The sequence below is a fragment of the Staurois parvus genome, unplaced genomic scaffold, assembly GCF_062004578.1.
Source record: "Staurois parvus isolate SC_StPar_1 unplaced genomic scaffold, SC_StPar_1.0 ptg000734l, whole genome shotgun sequence".
Taxonomy (NCBI): Eukaryota; Metazoa; Chordata; class Amphibia; order Anura; family Ranidae; genus Staurois; species Staurois parvus.
The window spans coordinates 1,824,319-1,846,727 of record NW_028318530.1 but is presented as its reverse complement, the minus strand read 5'-3'; the positions used below and the strand labels follow the sequence as shown (position 1 = coordinate 1,846,727).

At 40.5% G+C, this 22,409-nt stretch overlaps 1 protein-coding gene across 6 annotated transcripts in view; it reads right to left on the bottom strand.

Annotated features, from left to right (window-relative positions):
* APBB2 (amyloid beta precursor protein binding family B member 2) overlaps positions 1-22,409 on the bottom strand; it is a 387,866-nt gene that overhangs the window by 128,773 nt on the left and 236,684 nt on the right. For 4 of the 6 annotated variants that reach the window (XM_089654015.1, XM_089654012.1, XM_089654014.1 and 1 more), the window contains 3 exons: positions 21,878-21,940; positions 20,967-21,052; positions 14,476-14,536 (listed from right to left, as the gene is read on the bottom strand). In XM_089654015.1, the coding sequence (XP_089510141.1) occupies positions 14,476-14,536; positions 20,967-21,052; positions 21,878-21,940 (210 nt within the window). The remainder of the gene's footprint in view (positions 1-14,475; positions 14,537-20,966; positions 21,053-21,877; positions 21,941-22,409) is intronic. The other 2 variants (XM_089654016.1, XM_089654017.1) reach the window with 1 other exon arrangement.

Genomic DNA, 22,409 nt, shown 5'->3' with positions numbered 1-22,409 from the left:
GAACCCTCAATGCAATAAATCTCCTAAGAAACAAATTGTGCGGCTAGCATATAATGTGTTCCCACATGTAAACTATAAATCAATTAAAAAAGGGATTTCTACACATTGCTTACAGAATACACTGTATAGTGGGTTTTAACCCTGTAGTGTCCCAGGAGGACACTTTTAAATGTGAGTTTACTAGATTATTTTAACTGCCTCCCGCCATATAAGGAAATGATGGACGCAAGGCGGTTCTCTTGTTTTGGGAGGACGTCATATGACGTCCTCCCACTCTAACCGCGCGTGCGCGCCCCTAGGGGTGTGCAGCGTGGCGATTGGTGGTGCGCTATGTCCCCGGGATAAAGCGGATCACCGATCAACAGAAAGAGCCGATGACATCGGCTCTGTCATGTGATCAGCTGTGTCCAATCACAGCTGATCACATGTAAATAAGGAAATGCCGGTTATCGGCATTCCTCTCCTCACGAGCTGTCACGCTCACAGCTTGTGAGGAGAGGAGAGCCGGTAATTGGCATTACTCAGAGGGACATGTACACTGATTATCAGTGCCACCCATCAGTGCCACATGTCAGTGCCCATCAGTGCCACATCAATGCCACATATCAGTGCCCATTTGAACTGCCTTTCAGTGCCACCTATCAGTGCCAGTCAGTGCTACCTATCAATGCTGCCAATCAGTACCACCTATCAGTGATAGTCAGTGCCACATATCAGTGCCAGTCAGTGCCACCTATCAGTGTCACATATCAGTGCCCATCAGTGCCGCCTAACAGTGCCAGTCAGTGCCACCTGTCAGTGCCAATTGGTGCTGCCTATCAGTGCCACCTATCAGTGCCATATACAAGTGCTGCCTTTCAGTGCCCATCAGGGATGCCTGTCAATGCCCATCAGCGCCACCTACCAGTGCCTCCTCATCCGTGCCCATCAGTGCTGCCTTTCAGTGCCCATCAGTGCAGCCTAATTAGTGCCCATCACTGCAGCGTCATTAGCGCACATCAGTGAAGGAGAAAAATCACTTATTTACAAAATTTTATAACAGAAACTAAGAAAAAACTTTTTTTTTTTTTCAAAAATTTCAGTTGTTTTTGATTTGTTTAGCAAAAAATAAAAAACCCAGAGGTGATTAAATACCACCAAATGAAAGCTCTATCTGTCTCAAAAAAATGATATAAATGTCATATGAGTACAATGTTGCATGACTGAGCAATTGTCAAAGTGTGGCAGCACTGAAAGCTGAAAATTACCTGGGCAGAAAGGGCTGTAGGCAAGTGGTTAATAAAGGCTGTTTTTATTGGTAATACTATGCTATATTGAGCATTCTTTTCACATGGATGTGGAGTGATCTGGAGATATTTAAAAGTGCTAGCTAACGGTGGTGAAGATCTGTGTACCAGTATACCCTCCCATGTTAAAGGGAAAAGTGCAGTTTTACCTGTCATTACGGGTCAAACTTGGAGGTGAGCGCAATAGAATGTTGGAGGTGGATGAGCACTAAGGGGTGACACAGGAGCACCGTATATGTTTATGCAGTAGTGTGTTTACGCTGGTCCACTTGAAGTACAGCGGATTTAAAAGGACAGTTCACCATTTTTTGAGACCATATTCATAAGACACTCGCTGCTGGTGTATTTGGATCACACTCTATAGGAGATACACCACACAAGTTCACGTGAAGATATTTAAGATGTAAAGGGACAGTCCACTATTAAGGACATTTTATTTGGCATTTGTGTGCACAATTCATATTTAGCACTGATTATGTGCCGTTCTATGGGTACCTATGTGTATGCATTGGCAAGACATTTGGTGTAGCACACATTGGTTCTCACAAGCACAGTTTCTGTTTTCACTACTTATATATGCAAGTTTAATATTTTAGCACTATATTTATGTTTATATTGCTGCGCTGCATTTTTTTAATTGATTTATGTTGACTTCATTGTTGAGTGAAAAACTGAACTAGTTGTTCCACTATATATTTTCCAAAATGTCAGCATGCCATTTTTCTGGCATGTCGGTGACTGCATGTGTGCCATTATCCTGGATTTCAGATGCCCTAGCACCATTTTCTGGTGTCTTGGCACACAGGTTCCTGAAGTAATTGTTGACATACCTGTACGTATCTGACCGATCAGGCACAGTCTGTACTTCTGCAGCCAGCAATCAAATGTAGACACTCTTTCTTTCTCACTATTTTTAAAAGCTGAACTAAACAGGCCCATATAACTTGCAAATGGGAACTTACTGCAAGATTATAATTGCATCCATTTTGCAAAAAAATTTGTATATTATACAAATATGACAGTAAGCCATTTCTTAAAAAACATAATTTTGAAGCTCCAGATGGCAAATTATCAGCATGGCATTGTTATGGTGCCTCTAGTGACATTGTATCATTGTTCTGAAGCCCCCTGTGGCAGAGCATCATTGTTCTGAAGACTCTTGTACCAGTGTATCATTGTTCTGGAGCCCCCTGTACCAGTGTATTATTGTTCTGGAGCCCCCTGTACCAGTGTATTATTGTTCTGGAGCCCCCTGTACCAGTGTTTCATTGTTCTGGTGCCCCTTGTGCCAGTGTTTCATTGTTCTGAAGACCCTTGTACCAGTATATCACTGTTCTAAAGACCCTTGTACCAGTGTATCATTGTTCTGAAGACCCTTGTATCAGTGTATCATTGTTCTGGAGCCCCCTGTACCAGTGTATTATTGTTCTGGTGCCCCTTATGCCAGTGTTTCATTGTTCTGAAGACCCTTGTACCAGTGTATCATTGTTCTGAAGACCCTTGTATCAGTGTTTCATTGTTCTGGAGCTCCCTGTACCAGTGTTTCATTGTTCTGGTGCCCCTTATGCCAGTGTTTCCTTGTTCTGGTGCCCCTTATGCCAGTGTTTCCTTGTTCTGAAGACCCTTGTACCAGTGTATCATTGTTGTAAAGACCCTTGTACCAGTGTATCATTGTTCTGAAGATCCCCTGTACCAGTGTATCATTGCTTTGGAGCCCCTTATACCAGTGTATCATTGCTCTGGAGCCCCCTGTTAGAGTATTATTGCTCTGGTGCCCCTTGTACCAGTGTATCATTTTTCTGAAGACCCTTGTACCAGTGTATCATTGATCTAGGACCCCTTGTACCAATGTATCATTGTTCTGGTGCCATGTGTACCAGTATGTCATTGTTCTGGAGTCCCATGTACCAGTGTACCATTATTCTGTAGTCCCACGTACCCGTATACCATTGTTCTGTAGTCCCGCCTATCATTGTTCTGGAGCCCCTTGTACCAGTGCATAATTGTTCTGAAGTCCCTTGCACCAGTGTATTATTGTTTTGGAGGCCCCTGAACCAGTATATCATTGCTTTGGAGCCCCTTGTACCAGTGTATAAATATTCTGGTGTCCCTTGTACCAGTGTATCATTGTTCTGGAGTCCCTTGTACTAGTATGTCATTGTTTTGGAACCCCACATTCCAGTATGTCATTGTCCTGGAGTCACATGTACCAGTAAACACCATTGTTCCAGATCCCCTTGTACCAGTGTATCATTGTTCTGGAGTCCCTTGTACCAGTGTATCATTGTTTTGACATCCTTTGTACCAGTGTATCATTGTTCTGGAGGCCCCTGTACCAGTATATAATTGCTTTGGAGCCCTTTGTACCAGTGTATCATTGTTCTGGTGCCCCCTGTACCAGTATATCATTGCTTTGGAGCCCTTTGTACCAGTGTATCATTGTTCTGGTGCCCCCTGTACCAGTATATCACTGCTTTGGAGCCCCTTGTACCAGTGCATCATTGTTCTGGAGGCCCCTGTACCAGTATATAATTGCTTTGGAGCCGTTTGTACCAGTGTATGATTGTTCTGGTGCCCTTTGTACTAGTATGCAATTGTTCTGGTGCCCTTTGTACTGGCGCCCTTTGTACCAGTATGTAATTGTTCTGGTGCCCTTTGTATTGGCGCCCTTTGTACCAGTATGTAATTGTTCTGGTGCCCTTTGTATTGGCGCCCTTTGTACCAGTATGTAATTGTTCTGGTGCCCTTTGTACTGGTGCCCTTTGTACCAGTATGTAATTGTTCTGGTGCCCTTTGTACTGGTGCCCTTTGTACCAGTATGTAATTGTTCTGGTGCCCTTTGTACTGGTGCCCTTTGTACCAGTATGTAATTGTTCTGGTGTCCTTTGTACTGGTGCCCTTTGTACCAGTATGTAATTGTTCTGGTGTCCTTTGTACTGGTGCCCTTTGTACCAGTATGTAATTGTTCTGGTAACCCTTAGGCCTTCTTCTGCTGAAAGTAACAAGTGTTACTTGGTCATATTTCATGAATTCAGCAGCTCTTAATTTTCAAACAATACTCTTTAATCATACTTAGTCACACTTTAAAGGAGAACTAAATTGGCCTATACCTCTGTACCCGACCACTGTATCATCTTCATTTGTACTCAATCTGCACTAGCTATGGTGCTGAATGTGTGATCATCTATGACAACAGCCATCTGAAACTTTGAGAGCTGACATAAGCACGCTGGCAACTGTGACCGTTAACTCCAGAGGCATGGTTGAATTGAACATACAGTATGCATGTGCTAGTAGGCAGAATGGGCAAGAAAACAGCAGTGGTATGTTTGATTAAGGTTTTAATAACATCAGCTAAACATTTCTAACTTGAGCTTTCTTTTAGAAAACCATTAAATTGGCAGATTTAGTTCCACTTTAACTCATAGTACTGCAGTCTCACTAGAGGGTAGTAATAATTACAGAAATAAACAAGTGCTTTATTCTGCACTGGCTACACTACAATGTAACACATCAGTTTATTTAAGCCTGGAACATGGCGGGTACTGCATTATTTATCTGCAGTTTCCTTCGTGGCTGTGAGTGGATTTTAATACTGTGTGTGGCACGCTGCCAATTCTTGCTGCAAGCAACCAATATTTAAGCACTGCAGTCCCCGTCACTACCACAGACGCTCGCGCTGGTCAGGATGTCATGTCCCTGACTCTGGATAAAGATCATTAAACCACAGCATTTAATACTGTTTACCCATCATTAATGAAAAACAAAATACTAACCATCTTTAAGATTACAGCTACAGTTGTGTTTCATATGTTCCCTATAATGCTATGGTTATTTTATAGACTAGCAATTTTAATAAACTGGAAAATTACAAGACATCCTTGCACAAAGTCAACACCACTGTGGGGAGCTGCAATTATATGAAGAGTGAAACAGTTTGTTCCAGATGCTTTCCCAAGCTTGCAATCTCTAAGTATTGTACAACTAGACTAGAAGGCCTTCACACATCATTACATTATTTATTTTACAAACCAGCTGAGACATAAAATTTGGAAAGTAACCCCAGAGTGGAAGCTAAAGCTAAACTCAAGGCAGAGATAAAAGATCACCATATAGGTACACCTTTATACTAAAATATATTGGTAGCAGGGGCGGACTGACAACTCATGGGGCCCCCGGGCAATAGGGGATCATGGGGCCCCTGTGTCTTTGCCCAAACTCAAAAAAGCCTATGAAAAAGGTGCCAGGGGCATCTCAGTGCCCGAGTTTCCAAATGGTTAGTCCGCCCCTGATTGGTAGTATAAGTATGTGAATATATATCTGCATTAATCTTCTATAATCCCATGCATACCATGATTCAGACTGGGAAAGGGAGAGCAAAGTGTATGAGGTTTTACAACATTGCACAGAGCTGTAAAACTTTGGGAGCTCAACGACAGGTAGAGAGAGCAGAAAGCTGACCTCATCAGTGTGCTGCTGTGCTTTGTCTAATCAGTAGCCTGAGAGGTGGTCAGCATTTAAATGCATTGCTTTTCTTTAAGGGAGAAAAGTAAAATCATTCACCTGGCTACTGCTGTCTGGTAGGGGCAATTTACAATACGGGCTGAACAGAATTATAAATCTTTTGGGACACAATCAAGCTCTTATATGTATTTAAATTAAGCTCTTTATAACTTTCGCCTGGAGTTTAGGTTTTTATTTTTCATTTGTATTTCTATAGTGCTTTTCTCCTTGGGGACCAAAAGCACTTAGGAAGCCATCTTGGGAGCACCAAGTTGAGCCATTTACTCTGCCACAATGTTTTTGGAGTGTTGGAGGAAAACAGAATACAGGGGGGAACCCAACCAAGCAGGGGGAGAATATGCAAACTCTATGCATATAGTATTCTGGTCGGGATTCAAATACTGCAAGGTAGAAGTGCTAACCATTTAGCCAATTCTTTAAAGCTGAGCTAAACTCTGCAATACTTACCTCTTCTTCAACAGTCTGACATCTGTTGCCAGTGCTGGTATCTTTTATCTGGTTTGGTTCTGGGCTGTGGGTGCTGACACTACGGGGTTTATTTACTAAAGCTGGAGAGTTCAAAATCAGACTCCCTTCTGCATAGAAACCAATCAGCTTCCAGGTTTCATTGCCAAAGCTTCATTGAACAAGCTGAGGTTAGAAGCTGATTGGTTTCTATGCAGAAGGGAGTCTGATTTTGGACTCTCCAGCTTTAGTAAATAAACCCCGACATGTCTCTTCTGCAATCAACAGTCTGCTTGTGCTTTTGTTCTACTATAACCATTTGCCCTCCAGACGATTTACCCCCCTTCCTGACCAGGCCATTTTTTTGCGATACAGCGCTGCGTTACTTTAACTGACAATTGCGCAATCATGCAATGTTGCACCCAAATAAAATGTATGTACTTTTTTCCCTACAAATAGAGCTTTCTTTTGGTGGTATTTGATCACCTGTGCGGTTTTTATTTATTTGCGCTATAAAAAAAAGAAAAGACCGACAATTTTGAGAAAAAAAACAATTATTTTGACTGTTTGCTATTAAACATGTCCAGTAAAAATATTTAAAAACTCAAATTTCATCATAAATTTAGGTCAAAATGTATTCTGCTACGTCTTTGATAAAAAAAATTCCAATACGTATAAATTATTTGGTTTACATGAAAGTTATAGCGTTTACAAATGGTGGTATAGATACTGGAATTTTTTATTTTTTTTTTACTAGTAATGGCGGTGATCAGTGACTTATAGTGGGACTGTGGGACTGCAGTGGGCATTCTGACACTGGGGGGGAGCTGACTAACTGTCACTGACATCCCTAGTGACACCAATACAGTGATCAGTGCTAATAAAAAGCATTGACACTGTACTAATGGCACCAGGCAGGAAGGGGTTAACATCGGGTGATCAAAAGGTTAACTGTGTGCTGTGTTGTGTTTTACTGGTTGCTGTACTGTGTGCTATGAAGAGCAATACAAAGCAATGTGCAGGAGCTGACAGGGGAGAGATCTGTATTGTTTACAAACAGGTCTCTCCCCTATCGGTGATACACGGTGATTGCCGGGTGCCGTCAGGGAATCACTGGCCGGTGATCAACAGCTGAGGCCGCCAATGGCGTGCATATATATTATATATATATATATACACACACACACACACGCCATTGGCGGCCTCAGCTGTCGATCACTGGCCAGTGATATATATATATATATATATATATATATATATATATATATATATATATACACACACACACACACACAAGATTTTGCGCACCCCTGTCGCCCTGTAGCAGTAATTTTGCTATAGGGGGATGGGAAAGTGGTTAAGAATAAAGTAGGGTATACACATTTTTTTTTTTCATTCAACCAATGGGTTGAACAAAAAAGAAACTTACAGATTTGTGTATCCACACAAAAGAAGTGCATCGCACTATTGTATTCTGACAATGGGGACTCCTGCCCATCAGAATACACAAATCGGTGCTGGTAATCGAAAGCTGGTTTTCCAGCATGACCATTCAACAGAAGCTGGTTGAATTTCGGCACATGTATACCCACCTTAAGGATCAGACTCTGCTCTTCCTGACTCAGTTGTTTCTCTATAATGGATGGAATCAAACTCGTAAACTCAAGCTAGAAGAGTTTATATTTGAGTACTGAAGCAAAGAATGCAAGTATGAGCAGGCATATTTACTAAAGGTCTAACCATTGCACTAACTGCAAAAGGAGCAAAAACTGGGAAGTCCACCTTGTGCATTTGCAGATCTTTATCTGTGAACATACCATTAATCCTTTACAATCTGCCACTACAAAATAAAGGTTCTCTAATAAGCAGAATGTTTGTTTTTATGACCAGTGCCTCCTGTTATCTAATTGATAAAGTATGGTAACATTTTTCTTTGCATTGTTAAAATGGGGCTATTTAATCTATGAGTCCGGTTAGCTACCATTCCCTCCTAAGATAAGCAGCATCAGTAACCTCCACCAGGGCCACTCATCTCCCCTCCCAAAAGTCCATTTATGAAAATAGGAAGGTTGCCTGACCTGATTATTACTGTTTTTGGACTGGTTTGCAGACATGAGTGCCTGACAGTGGCTGATTTGTTCTTGCTCAACTGATAGCTCTCAGATACCTTTTGGTACAGACAGGGGCCACGAATCTGTCAAATTTGACCTTGTTTTTGAGTCCTCATGCACACTTGACATTTTTACAGCTGCTGTTTTTGGCTTTTGATGTTTTTTTCTACAGCCAGTAAACCCCCAAGCATGTTATCCTATTTGTCCATGCACACAGGGTCATATTTACCACAAGGCAAACAAGGCATTTGCCTTGGGGGGCATTTTTTCAAGGGGCAGCGCTGCACCCCAAAAGAAAGGATAGAAGAAAGAAAAGTCACACGCAGCATGGGGTCCAGGTGGGATCTGAGAGAGGCTGCAGGCTGCTTGATGGTGTATGCAGAGCCTGACTCTTGTTCCCAGGGATGTCCAGCAGCTGTCAAGGTGAGTGTCTTCTCTCTTGCCAGGATGTGGAGGGAGGGTTGCCAGTGTGTATGGGGTGGTGGTAGTGGAAGGCTCTCTTGGCTGGGGGGGGGGGGGGGGCGTTGTTGGTCAATGTCAGGCTCTTATCGTGGGGAAGGGGGGTGCTTGTCAGTGTCAAGAGTGTCAAGGTCTCTCTGTAGGGGGGGGGGGCATTTTTGTGTTGCCTAGGGCAGCACGAAACCTAAATACACCACTGCATGGACACGTAGACTGTAATCAACGTTTTTTGGCTGTGACATTTTTTGGCTGGAAAAAAACTCCAGGACTAGTGGGTTTCTAGATGAGTTTTTTAGCTGTAAACTCTGAAAAACGTGGTAAAACTGCGTTTTTGGACTTTTTTGACCCCCCCCCCACCACAATTTTTTTTTGGTATAAATAAAGTGGCAAAACGCCACTAATTGCGGCAAAACACTGCTAAATGCTAATGTAAAACCACAAAAAAAAAGTGTTTACACAGCTAACGTTACCAGTGTTATCAAAACTCCCAGTGTGCATGGAGCCTGAGGATGTTGCCTTTGGCTGACAAACATACATTGATATGTGCAGCAGATGCAATTCATGTACAATCAAATGTATGTCTTCTGTCAGAATGTATGATTGTATAGCTACTTCTATTCCAACAATAGTAAAGTTGTGTTGACTGGCTCAGTATGAAGAACAACAGGAATCAAAAAGGCTTCTTGACAATTAAAGAATATTAAAGACTAGTGCGCAGTGATTTTGTTCATGCGGTGCAGATGCAATTCTGATGCAAATTGTTAAAGTGTCTCAGACTTGAAATTGCACCCGCATCACACTACAAATCGCACAGGACCCTTTTTAAAACTGCGACTGGGCCACATGTATGTAAATGGGCTTTGCAGAAAAGCATTTTAGTTCACATGTCATGCGAATCTGTGCATTTCAAATCACATAAGAATTCACATATATGTGAACCGAGGCTCAAGGACTGCTGGTGGAGATAGCAAGGAGTTAATGGCCTGTGTCAACCAGCTTTTGTTTGCGTCAAAACTGCTTCTCTCCCCATACAAGACAATAGGATTGCAAAAGCAGTTCAAAGGAGGTGCAGACTCCATGCATCTACAATGAATTTATGTCTACACCAAATTCATCTACACAGTCCAAAGCCCCTCAACATAAGCTTTTATAAACATCATTTCTCTGAGTAGCCTTTTCATGAAGTTTGTGGGCGATCTGTCATCAAGAAAGAGAACTTCAGTTAAAACGGAGTTCCAGTGAAAAAAAAAATAAAAGTCAATAGCTGCAAACACTGTAGCTGCTGACTTTTAAAAAATGGACACTTACCTGTCCCTCTATCCCACGGTGTCCCCCCTGTAGCCAGTTTCACCGGCAGCCCTGTGTTCCTGACGCCGGCATCTTCAGTGTGGGTACCCGGCTGTGACAGCTTGCAACTTCACAGCCGGGTGCTCGCTGCGCATTTGCGAGAAGCACTGCTATTGTGAATGGTCCCGTAGTCTTCTGGGACCTGTCACGTGTCCCACAAGACTACGGGGAGTGAGGGGGAAGGACAGCTTCTGCTTCCAATCACCTAGGCGATCACAGCAGAAGTGGGAGCAAGTACCTGTCAAATTCAGGTACCCACTCCCCCACCCCCGAAAGGTGCCAATCCTTAACGGGGACCAGTTCTTTAAGTGGAACTTCCCCTTTTGGGTGGAGCTCCGCTTTAAGTGGCATGTTTTTCCCAAGTTTGTCACTATCTGGGTTTATTATTTTATTGTCATTCAGAATTTATACTGTATTTAGCTATGTTAATAATTGTTTGAGCACTGAGCAAAGTGCAGTGTTCCTAATGCATTCTGCAAAACCATGATCCCAGTCCAATGCTTAAAAGACCATAAAAACACAGTGAAATATTATATCTGAAAACTTGCTCTATGTGAGTGTATATATAAATGGCTAAGGTGTGTAAAAAGTGCACCGATGCTTTAGAACGTTCTAGTGATTATTATTTTGTTTTGACCACACGTTGATTGTGCTTTACGTGTAACAGGATAAAAGTGACCTGTTATAACAGTAATACGGTGTGGGCAGCACAGTGGCTAAATGGTTAGCACTTCCGCCTGGCAGTACTAGGGTCGTTGGTTCGTATTCCAACCATGGCACCATCTACCTGGAGTTTGCATGTTCTCCCGGTGCCTGCGTGGGTACTCCGGTTTCCTCCCACGCTCCAAAGACATGCTGGTAGGTTAATTATCTCCTGTATAAATTGTATGTGTATGTATGAATGTAAGTTAGGGACCTTAGATTGTACACCCCTTGAGGGTTAGGGACTGATGTGAATGTACAATATATATGTAAAGCACTGTGTAAATTGACGGCGCTATATAAGTACCTGAAATAAATAAATATGGCAGCTACCCATTCTGAAAATGCTATTTGCTTGGTGTCAATGTTTTCTGAGTCACTGACTTGGAATAAACATAGAACATGTGAAGTAAGAACTGCTAATCTGCACACCTGCTACAGGTTAACGCTTTGAAAGTAGTGAAGCCATTAGATCAGCATGACATTCAGGCAGTCAGCATGTCCAGGAAGAGATCAGAATGACACTCCGGATATTTCTCATGTTTTCCTTTGACAAACTGTCCAGGGATAAGTATGAGATCAGTTATGGCTTTTGGCCACAAGGTGGCAGGAACACCCTGTGCTGCCTATAGAGTAAACGCACAGCACAGCACAGCACAGCACAGAGGCTACATAGTCCTGCAGCTAATAATGGATGCAAGAGAAATCAGGTCCCTTTATTTCACAGTCCAGGTCAGGGCCACCTACACGTTTTCCTGACCTGAAGGAATATATAAACACCAATAAAATATACGTATGTTTACTTATCTTAAATGAAGGATCAATATCACTTGAGTGATGTCATGTTTTCATGTAAAGTAGACGGGTTACCAATCTAGTCTAACTGTAGGGGGAAATAACTGCTTCATATTATTTTATTTATTGATTTATTTCAGGTACTTATATCGCGCCGTCAATTTTACAGCGCTTTACACACATATACTGTATATATTTTGGGTGTCACCAGAACAGTTATAGAGGGGAAACCTCCAATGGGGGACACCATTTCTTGTGTCCCTGGTGACAACCAAACATTCCCTCACTTTGGAGGAATTTCCTCTCATTTCCTATTTCAGCTATGGGACAGGACATGAAGGGAAATCTCTCCAATGGGACACAGATGCACTGCCAGGACAAAATGAAAGTCAAGGGAAATCTCTCCAAAATGGGACAAAAAGGACTGCTATGGGGTTATAAATTTTCCCTTTATCGATTCAAAATGAAAACCAAAGTTTCGCCTTTAGTTCTGCTTTAAAGGATAAGTTCATCTTCGGGAACATGTTACATGGTCTACCTGTTTTTAGGATGGGACATGTAACATATTCCCAATCTTGCAGCCAATGCCAGATCCCTTCTCTCCCTGTGACAGCAGTATGGGGAGAAGTTCCCCGTACCAGCTGTCACTTTTTGAAAACAGCTTGGCTGTACGGCTGCATCGTTCATTCACAGAGTTCTGTGAAGGTGAAAACTACAAGCCATTCTTTGCGGCTGTCGGCTTGTAGGTCTCACTGAACAACCACAGTGCTGTTGAACGCTCTGGTAGTTCATTGATTCTTCCTGTCAGTGTGAAACAGATTACACATCTGATGTAAGGGCACACAGCTTACACTGACAGTCTGCAGGAGCCCTGTATGGCACCAGCAATCTGCTGATCATGCGTACAATGCTTTCCAGGCTCCTAAAAAAAAATAGTAAATGCACATTTTTTACACACCAAAAAAAGTGCATTTTTTTTAAAGGTGAACTTATCCTTTGGCCTGTGGAACATCGCATGTGATTTGCACAGGAAACACACCGCATTCCTTTGCAAATCACATGTGAATTCTGTGCAGTGCAATTTGAGCCATACATTTTGTTACATTTTGTATGGCTAAAATCGCACCGCATCCGCACCAAAAAGATGCAGCACTCTTTTTTTTGTCCGCACTAGAATCGGATCTCATGCGAATTCCACACCACATCAGTGTGAACCGGGGCTTAAGGATGACAAAAACAATAAAACCTTTGGCCCCATGCATTAAAGAAGTTGTGCCATAGAAATGATCCAGACTCTTCTTTAATATACAAACTGTTGCTGATAAAAATGGCAGCTGAATTCAGACTGGCTGTGGTTGGTAACAGTCCTTCTTTCACATTGTTTTCTATGTGAGCCCCAATGAATGGTCTCCTTTCGGCCTTCTATACATGTCCTAATGTTTTTCAGTCTTTCAGGTAGGAGGATTAGGTGCAAATCAATAACAGTTTAACACTGGTTATCTCTCCTGTTTTTCTGCAAAGAGAAGTGGATAAAACATATACTATTCCTGAAAGCAAGTTTGGGAAATACATAGGGTATATAAACTACAAACTTTTAGCATAAAAATATACAAAAAAACTCCTAGCTCTTCCCTACAAATGGCCTACTCAGTTTGAAAACAATTGGCATTCACTATGGGGTCGTTCACATGTGCAGTACCCTCTAAAGAGTGATCTGCATTGTATTACTATTCAGAAGGAATTTGACAGGCCATTAGGAGGCTTTATGTTGCCTTCTCACCACCTGATTTCACCCTGTGAATACCGCACTGCTATACTGCAATTGCATGCATTGCACACAGATGCAGGGCAATTATGGCATGGCTCTATAGACTAATGCAGGCAATAGATGGGTCGAAAACCGGCCGTTTAAAAAAAAAAAAAAAAAAACGAAAAATCAGTCGTTCAATAGGCCGACATTACCACAAATGGTAAAAAAAAAAATCGGCCGATTTTCGTCCGGTCTACGGCCGGCATTTAATTACTTCTGTCCCTGCAGAGAGCTCCACTATTATATTTGACATTAAAAAGTATAGCGGTTGCAACATTGTATCTATTTGTATTCATTTCGGATATAGATGTTTTTATTCGGATACAAATAGATACATTGTTGCAACCGCAATACTTTTTCATGTCAAATATAATAGCGGACTGGAATTCTTCTTTTTCTTCTTCTTCTTTTTCTTCTTCTTTTTCTTGCAAGTCACGGCTCCTGCGCAGATTTTTTATCGGTAAAAAGATCGGCCAATTTGACCATCATTGCCGCGAAAATCGGCCGATGGCCAAAATCGGCCAATTTTTTTCCAACTTTACCGATAAAAAAAATGTGCCAAAATCCAGAAAAACAGCCAACCAATTAACCCATTAACGGTGCGAAAATTGGCCAATTTTTTTTTTTGGCCGAAAAATCAGCCAATTTCCGACCCATCTATGGCCTGCATTAGCCAGGCTGTTTAATTTTTACAATGGCCATGGAATGTGTACAGCCCTGAGCGGCTGCATGCCTGGGGAGGTAAAACTGCAGCCTGGTTGTACCACCCCCACACGTGAATGAAACCTTTGGCATTCAGATTTATACTTTAAACACAAATGATTGTGTGCCAGCCAAGTGAGTATTTTTTTTTTCATTTACTTCTATTTTTCCTGCTAAACAATCAGCTGCTCTATAAAACAACCAGGGTAGCAGACTATCATCCCGTGGGCCAGGGCCAGATTGTATGAATCTATTCAGATTAATGAGGCAAAAAGTATCACATCTCATGATCTACCTTGGCTTCAGGGTCACTGTTGATGCTAGAGGAATCCTCTTCGTCTGAATGAGGGACATTTCTGTGAAGGAGAATGTATGTTTATATAGTATATTCAGAACGTAATCATCATAATAAGACAGTAATAATCTCTAATAGTATGCAATCATTTAGTCCTGGATGCTGGTGTCAATATCACACGCACAAACACTGACACATAACTGACCTAGTTCCCCTACTTATGTGTCATGTAATGATCGGAAATTATGTTATTACAAAATTTCCTCTATTTGAGTCTGGGATTGCTGTTTGCAGCAACATATAGAAATAGCATGAGGTGCTGAAAAGGGAGGCAGGAAAGGTAGTCCCATGGCCTTGGGAGGCCCAGCTCAGACCTTGATTCAAGAATGCCTGTCCTTTTTTTCATTATTGCACAGATAAAAGCCAGACTTTATCTGAATTTACATTTAAAGTGAACCTGTGCCCATACTATGCACACTAAAGTATTTGCACATTCTGAACATACAGTAAAATCACTTTATAGCAAACCATCATTCATCTCTGTAGCTATAGGCATTTTAGAGAAATTCATCTTCAAATTTACGACAGAGGCACTGAAATCATAGCTCTTTTTTTATTGTTTTCTATAGCACTAGGATCTTGGCAGAATGTCAGCCCTCTAATGTAAATGCATAGCTAGTGTTTTTTAGGCCCCTTTCACACTGCAGCGCATTGTGCCCATGGTTTCTGTGTGGGTTACCTGTGGTTTACCATTGATTTCTACTATGTTCCACGTTTTTGCCTCAGCTTCTGAAAGTGCACCAAGGATGCAGCATGCGGGATTTTTGGTGCACTTTCAAAAAACGCATCAAAAACCCAGGGCAAAATAAGTCTATGGGAACTACAGACAATCTATATGAAAACCGCGGTAACACTGTACTGCAGTAAAACCGCAGAATAGCAGTTTGGAAGGAGCCTTAAGCCCCGTACACACAATGAGAATATAGGACAAACGATCACCCGTTTTTTTTCGCCTGCTAGTCTCACATCGAAAGTGAAAAGGTTACTAAAGATACGAAAATTCTTCTATGAAAGAAAAAAATTTTGAAAGTGATGTCATGTATTGTATTGATATTGTATTTTCAGATGACTACTGTACTGATTAAACGAAAATTGTACGATCTGGTATCGTACGAGAAAATTTTTTGCGCTAGTCACTTCGTATATTGTCGTACGAATTGTCGCGATCGGCTCTCGAAAGCTCTGTACTGACGATCCGATTATCGGACGATCGGTCCTCTTCGTACGATTTTCTTATAGTGTGTATGGGGCATTAAGCTACTAGAAACAAACTAAAACAAGACTTTAGGGTCTTGGGGAGGGGGTAAATTAACAAAAAGAAATATGTATTTTTTTGTGTGTAAATATCTACGCAAAACACAGTTTACTATGCTTCAGTACAGAATGGGCACTTGGTTGTGATTGGTACTCATCACTCACTGTGTTCATTCAGGAAAGGAAGGTTTTTCAGTTTTCAGTGCTGTGCTAGTTTAATTGACAATTATTCGGTCATGCAACATTGTATCTAAATACATTTTATATCAATTTCTGGGACAGATACAGAAGTCTTTTGGTGGTGGCTAATAACCATTGCTCTTTTATGCTTCCCTCCTGTCCAGCTGCTGCAGGCACAAAGGAGGATTGGATTTGGGATGGAGTGTGGGGGGCTGGTAATAATGTCCTATTTACCACCCCCACACTCCATCCTGAATCCGATCCCCCTGTGTGCCAGCGGGACAGGAGAGGAGGGAAGCATAAAAAAGCAATGGTTGCTAACCACCACCGAAAGACATCTGTATATGTCCCAGAAAATGATGTATTTGGATACAGTGTTGCATGACCGAGTAATTGTCAATTTAACAGCACTGAAAACTGAAAAACCACCCAGTGATGGAGTATTACAGACTAGTACTAAGTGGTAAAGAGTTTAAAATGATTATTCACAGTAAGGTAGTATTCATCCATATTTTTCCACAACGCCAAAGAATTCTTAACTTTTATTACTAATAGTGCTGATTCCAATAAGCTGAAAACAAACCCAGCATAGTAAAAGACTAATACTTCAGAATGATACATATTCTGTTCCTAGGAATACTAATGATGCTACAAAATGACTGAGTCGTGCATGTATTCAATACATAACAATTAAAATGATCTGAAGAGGTGCTGTGTCTAGGCAGGGGGAGGATATGCATATATGGATTATGGCTTATTGTTGCAGGAAAAGGAATGGAATAGAATGAAATATAGACAGCTATAAATACAAATGTCTACTTAATCCACTTTATTCATGTCTGTACATCTTTTTGCACAGATAACTGAATGAGTATCATTAAAAAGAATACAGTATGTTGAATGATCCTGTTCTTCTGTCCTACATTTATATGAGCTGCCTATATACCAACAATATAATTTACTTTCATACCTTTTACTTTCAGTGGCTGTCAGTTATCATATCCTGACAATTAATACTAACCTACCTGAAGCTGGCTATACGTTGGCCAAATAGTTTGTTTATTGTTATCAGTGATGAGGAAAGGGATAAAAATGAGCATGGATAAGAATATTTGACAAAAAAGCTTGTTATAGCTGCCAAAGAGGTTTAGAAATCTCTGACTTATTAAACCAGCAATAAAACTGTAAAATAATATATTGCTAGTTACCAATCCTCAAAACCCAACTCGAGGAAAATAAAATATAAAAAAAACAACAAAAAAAACCCACCCTTACAGTTCACCCCCATATACACACCCATTGCAAGGACTAAATGTTCATTTAGTCTAGGGGTAGATGATGTAAGTAAAATTCTAGCTGAACCCTAACTACTAAAACTGTCACACCCCCGCCCGCCACTATCACCTATGCTTATTAATCTGTGTATGAAAGATGTATATACAGTGCTCAGCATAAATGAGTACACCCCTACAGATTTGTCAGAGAACCATTATTTTCCTTTCAGAATCAACATTTTCTTGGGACACTATACTACAAAATTCTCCCACAAATGCGGGCCATTGATTGCAAAAAAGATTTATTAATTTGCACACACAAAAAAGTATTTTTCCTAACAGATTAATTCAAGACCATGTTGCAAAAATGAATACACCCCCAGTGAAGTCTTAAGAGCAAGGCTACATTTTAGAAAACAAAATCCTAATTAACAAGAATTCAACTACATGTGAGTCTAATTATTCATTAAACAGATGTCCAGCAGATAGTTGATTATAAAATATAAAAGGGCGTTACTTAACAAAAAAAAACCCTTCCCATTTCATGCTGTCAGCAATGGCACCACATGGAATAGAAATGTCACAAGGTCTGAGAAAGAAAATAATTTCTTTACACAAGAAAGGTGAAGGCTACAAGAAAATCAGCAAAGCTTTACTTATCAGTCAGAATACTGTAGCAAAAGTGATACAACAATTTAACAAGAATGGAACTGCAACCATCTCACAGAGATGTCCAGGCCTCCCACAGAAGTTAACACCTTATCAGGAGTGTCTTCTGATGCGAAGGGTTGAACAAAATCGCCATGCAGGTTTACTGCAGTTATCTAAAGAAGTAGAAAGCCAAACCGGGGTGACTGTTTCCCATGACTCAATATAGCATACACTGCAGAGGAATGGTATGCATGGGTGTCATCAATAAAGGAAGCCTCTCCTGAAGCCCATGCACAAAAAAGCCCTCCTAGAATTTGACAGGACCCATGCTGAAAAAGAAGACTACTTGGAGTCTGTAGTCTGGAGTGATGAGACCTAGATACATGTTTTGGAACTAATGGCTTCAAAACTGTATGGCATCACAAAAGTGAGGCATGCAAAGAAAAATGCATGGTGCCTACAGTAATACATGATGGTAGCAGTGTCCTTCTGTGTGGCTGCATGAGTGCTGTTGGTGTCGGGGATCTGCATTTCATTGATGCTATAATGAATTCACAGATGTACTGCTCTATATTGAAAGAGAAGATGCTACCTTCACTCCATTCCCTTGGTCGTCATGCAATTTCCAACATGACAATGATCTAAAACATACCTAAGGCCACTGTTGCATTTCTGAAGAACAGAGTGAAAGTGATTCAGTGGCTAAGTATGCCTAATGATCTGACCCCAATTGAATACCTCTGCGGAATTATGAAGAGACAAGTTGAGTATTATGCAGGCCATAGAAGGGGAGAAAACCGGCCGATTTTCGGATCGTTAGTGGGGTAATCGGGCGGCCATTTTTCATGATTTTGACACTTTTTTTTTGTTGGTCATATTGGAAAAAAATCGGCCAATTTTGTCATTCGGCCGATTTTCACGGCAATGATGGACAAAACCGCCAATCTTTTTACTGATTTAAAAAAATGCGCATGAGCAGTGACCAACAAGAAGAAGAAAAATAAGAAATAGAATATGAATAAGAAGTAGAAAAAGAAGAAATAGAATATGAATAATAAGAAGAAAAAGACGAAATAGAATATGAATAAGAAGAAGAAATAGAATATGAATAAGCAGAAGAAAAAAAAAGAATTTCAGTCAGATATTATATTTGACATTTAAAAGTATAGCAACATTGTATCTATTTGTATCCGAATAGAAACATCTGTATCCGAAATGGATACAAATAGATACAATGTTGCAACTTTTTCTTCCTTTTTATTCATATTCTAAATCTTCTTTTTCTCCTTCTTCTTCATATTCTATTTCTTCTTCATATTCTATTTCTTCTTTTACTTCTTCTTCTTCATATTCTATTTCTTCTTTTTCTTCTTCTTCTTCATATTCTATTTCTTCTTTTTCTTCTTCTTATTCATATTCTATTTCTTCTGTCAAATATAATAGGGGAGCTCTCTGCAGGGACACCGCTATTATATTTGCCAGCCGTAGACGGGATGAAAATCAGCCTACTTTTTTTTTACCAATGGTGGTAAAGTTGGCCAATTGAACGACCGATTTTTCGTTTTTCTAAAAAGAAAAACGGCCAGTTTTCTCCCCGTCTATGGCCTGCAATACTCTCCATCCAGATTTCAGACTCTAAAAGAGGTAGTTCTTGAAGAATGGAAAAAGAGAGATGTTGCAATATGTTGCCAACTTGTTCATTCCATGTCTAGAAGACTTGGTGCTGTCCTTACAAATCATGGAGGTCATACAAAAATCATCATACAAAAATATCACACAAAATACTAGATGAAGTAGTTTTTGTTGTGGGGTTGTATTCATTTTTGCATCCACTAATTTGTGTAAAGCTGAAGATTTTATAATCTAAGTTTTATTATTAACCTTACTTTAATGTTGTTATGAGCTAAACAAAATGTTATATAAAACTAAAATTTTGGAAATTGTTCTTGTGTTCGATGAGATATTGATTAAAATCTTACTTTTCAAGAGGGGTGTACTCATTTATGCTGAGCACTGTACTTACCTATTTTCAGCTCACTCCGTTCTGGTCAAGTGATCTCTTCTATGTCGGACAAAGGTAGCTACAGGGGAGAGGAGAGAGAGCTCTAATAATGGCTAATAAACCCTGAAGCTGTGATGTCACCCATAAGCTTCAGTTGCCCATCCATTGTTACCACTCCCTCCTCTGCCCTGTAGCTGCTGCTGGCTGACAAAAGGGAGCCATATCACTCGAGTTGGCAGAGAGGCCAGAAAATAAGTAAGTATATACATCTTACACAGGTTAGTAAGCATAGATGTTAGGAAGGGTGAAGGGACAGTTTTAGTAAGGGTTAGATTGGAATTCCATTTTAAGTAAAATATACTTACCTTACTTCTAGCTGTAGCAGGGTCCCTCCAGGGCTGCAACTGGTCCCCTGCCCTGTTCGCCATTCCAGCCTCAACATACAATACAGGGTTACTGTGCCTCTTTTGTACATTTTGATGCCAATGTTCCACCCACACACCAGAGCTCTGAGTGGAGGAAGAGAGTGCTGGAGTGTGAGTTTGAATGCGGTGAAATAGGTGATCGATTGGATACATCACACATTTTTGGGCACCTTTATGGAATAAAAGCACTATAATACTGAGAAAGTCATTGAAAGCATTGTATGGAACATTTGAAAGAATGGACATCTACTGATACTTTGAATTGAAAAAAAAATTTGGCTATAACTGTTCACACAATATTGTGGGTATTCATTTTAATAGTGGCATTAGCGCCTTTATTTTTTACAATACAGTATCCTGCTTATAGAATATATGGAGAATTAATTTATGCTGAGCTCAGCTTGTCCGGATCATGCTGGGAGAGATGTTCCTATCAGTGTGCAATGTGCAGCAAAAACCCAGCAAGGGATCAAAAAACATTTGCGAAATCGTATAAATATACCAACAAACATTGGAAGTCATTTTAACGTAAATCAAAAAAACGGACAAAGCAATTTATTACATTATTTTTGAGAAAACACCACCCAACTAAATCTCCTACTAAATGTTATATACAATTTACACTGTAATATTTCATGTTCTTGCCTTAGTTTTAAAGAGGCGTAGCGTAATGTAGCTCCTTCAAACTCCTTTAGACTTGGATCTGGGTTCACTGTGGCTTCGTGCAAATCCTACAGATAAACAGATCTCACATTAGAACACAGCAGCAATCAGTCACACAGTGTGACTGTGAAGAAAATAGGGAGGTAAAGACAGTGATCCATATCTACTAGCAAAGGCTACTATACAGTGAGACATCATGTGCAGAATGAAGGCATGAAGTGTTTCATCAAAGCCATATTTGCTTCACATAAGATAAGGATTAACCAATGCATGTTTTTTCACTCTGTGGCTAATTCATCATGCACTGATAAATCCATCACCCTCCGATAAAATAGCCCCTGTGGAGTAACACAGCATGAAATGATGCTTATCTCATGTGACGTAAATCTGTCCATCTGAAGAGTGGACTTTGCACCGCACCCATGTATACATATAGTAATGTACTGTAAATATGAAACAGCATGGTTTCCCTTCAAGCAAAAGAGGCATAGAAGTTTTGGTTAAAAGAAAAAAGCATGCGCATTATGTCGCTGTGCATAGGGTGTTGATTGGAGCAAGCGTTGCACAAAAATGGAGATGATAGCTTCTAAAACAAAGAAAAGTGAAGGTGTTGCCCATGTGGCATCCAATCAAATTTCATCTGATGGTTTTTGGGCGCAAGTTAGACAATAGAGGGACATATCTGATTGACTTTTGCCTACAACACCCTCATTTTCTTTGCTTCAGTCAGCTACTTCAGTCAGCTTCAGAAGATCAGAATGTGAGTGTGAGAGTCCAGAGCTTGCGTTGTTCTTCAGGTTCATGAATGGTAATTGTGAAAGTAACAGCCACTACCATGCAAACAGAAAAAAAAGAAAGATTACACGTTGAAATGTCTCTAACCAAATACTTGCCTTCCAAATGTCAACATTTATCTTTCCCCCATTCAGAACAGCAAAATCACTCCATGGCTGTTTCTAGGCATATAATTATTCACAAGGAAGCAGCACATTGATGAAAAAAAAAAGAAAACAAGAAAAAAGGAAGGAAAGAAAAAAAAAAGACAGCTTTGTTAGCACATTTGTACATGGTGGTTTCAGGATAAATGGCTTCTTAATGGGCAGTTATCATGATACTTTCACTGAAATATTTGGTTAGCATTCTTTTAACAAAGCACCATCCCAACAGTAATAACTGCCATTTCATGCTCTGCAAACTTCTTTTTGCTCCCAAGGCTGCAGTTTTATTGTGTGTCTGCTGATGTATCAGAACTATAACTCAAAGCATCGCATTCCACCGACGGCTTGATGGAACATTTGTTTGGCAATCGTGGCATCCTCCAGAGGAGATGAACTGGACCATAGTGACTAATGGATTATGTAAGCTTGAAGGAGCCAGGCTAAAACTGTCAGCTGAACAGTGACTACATCCAATCAGATGTAGTCA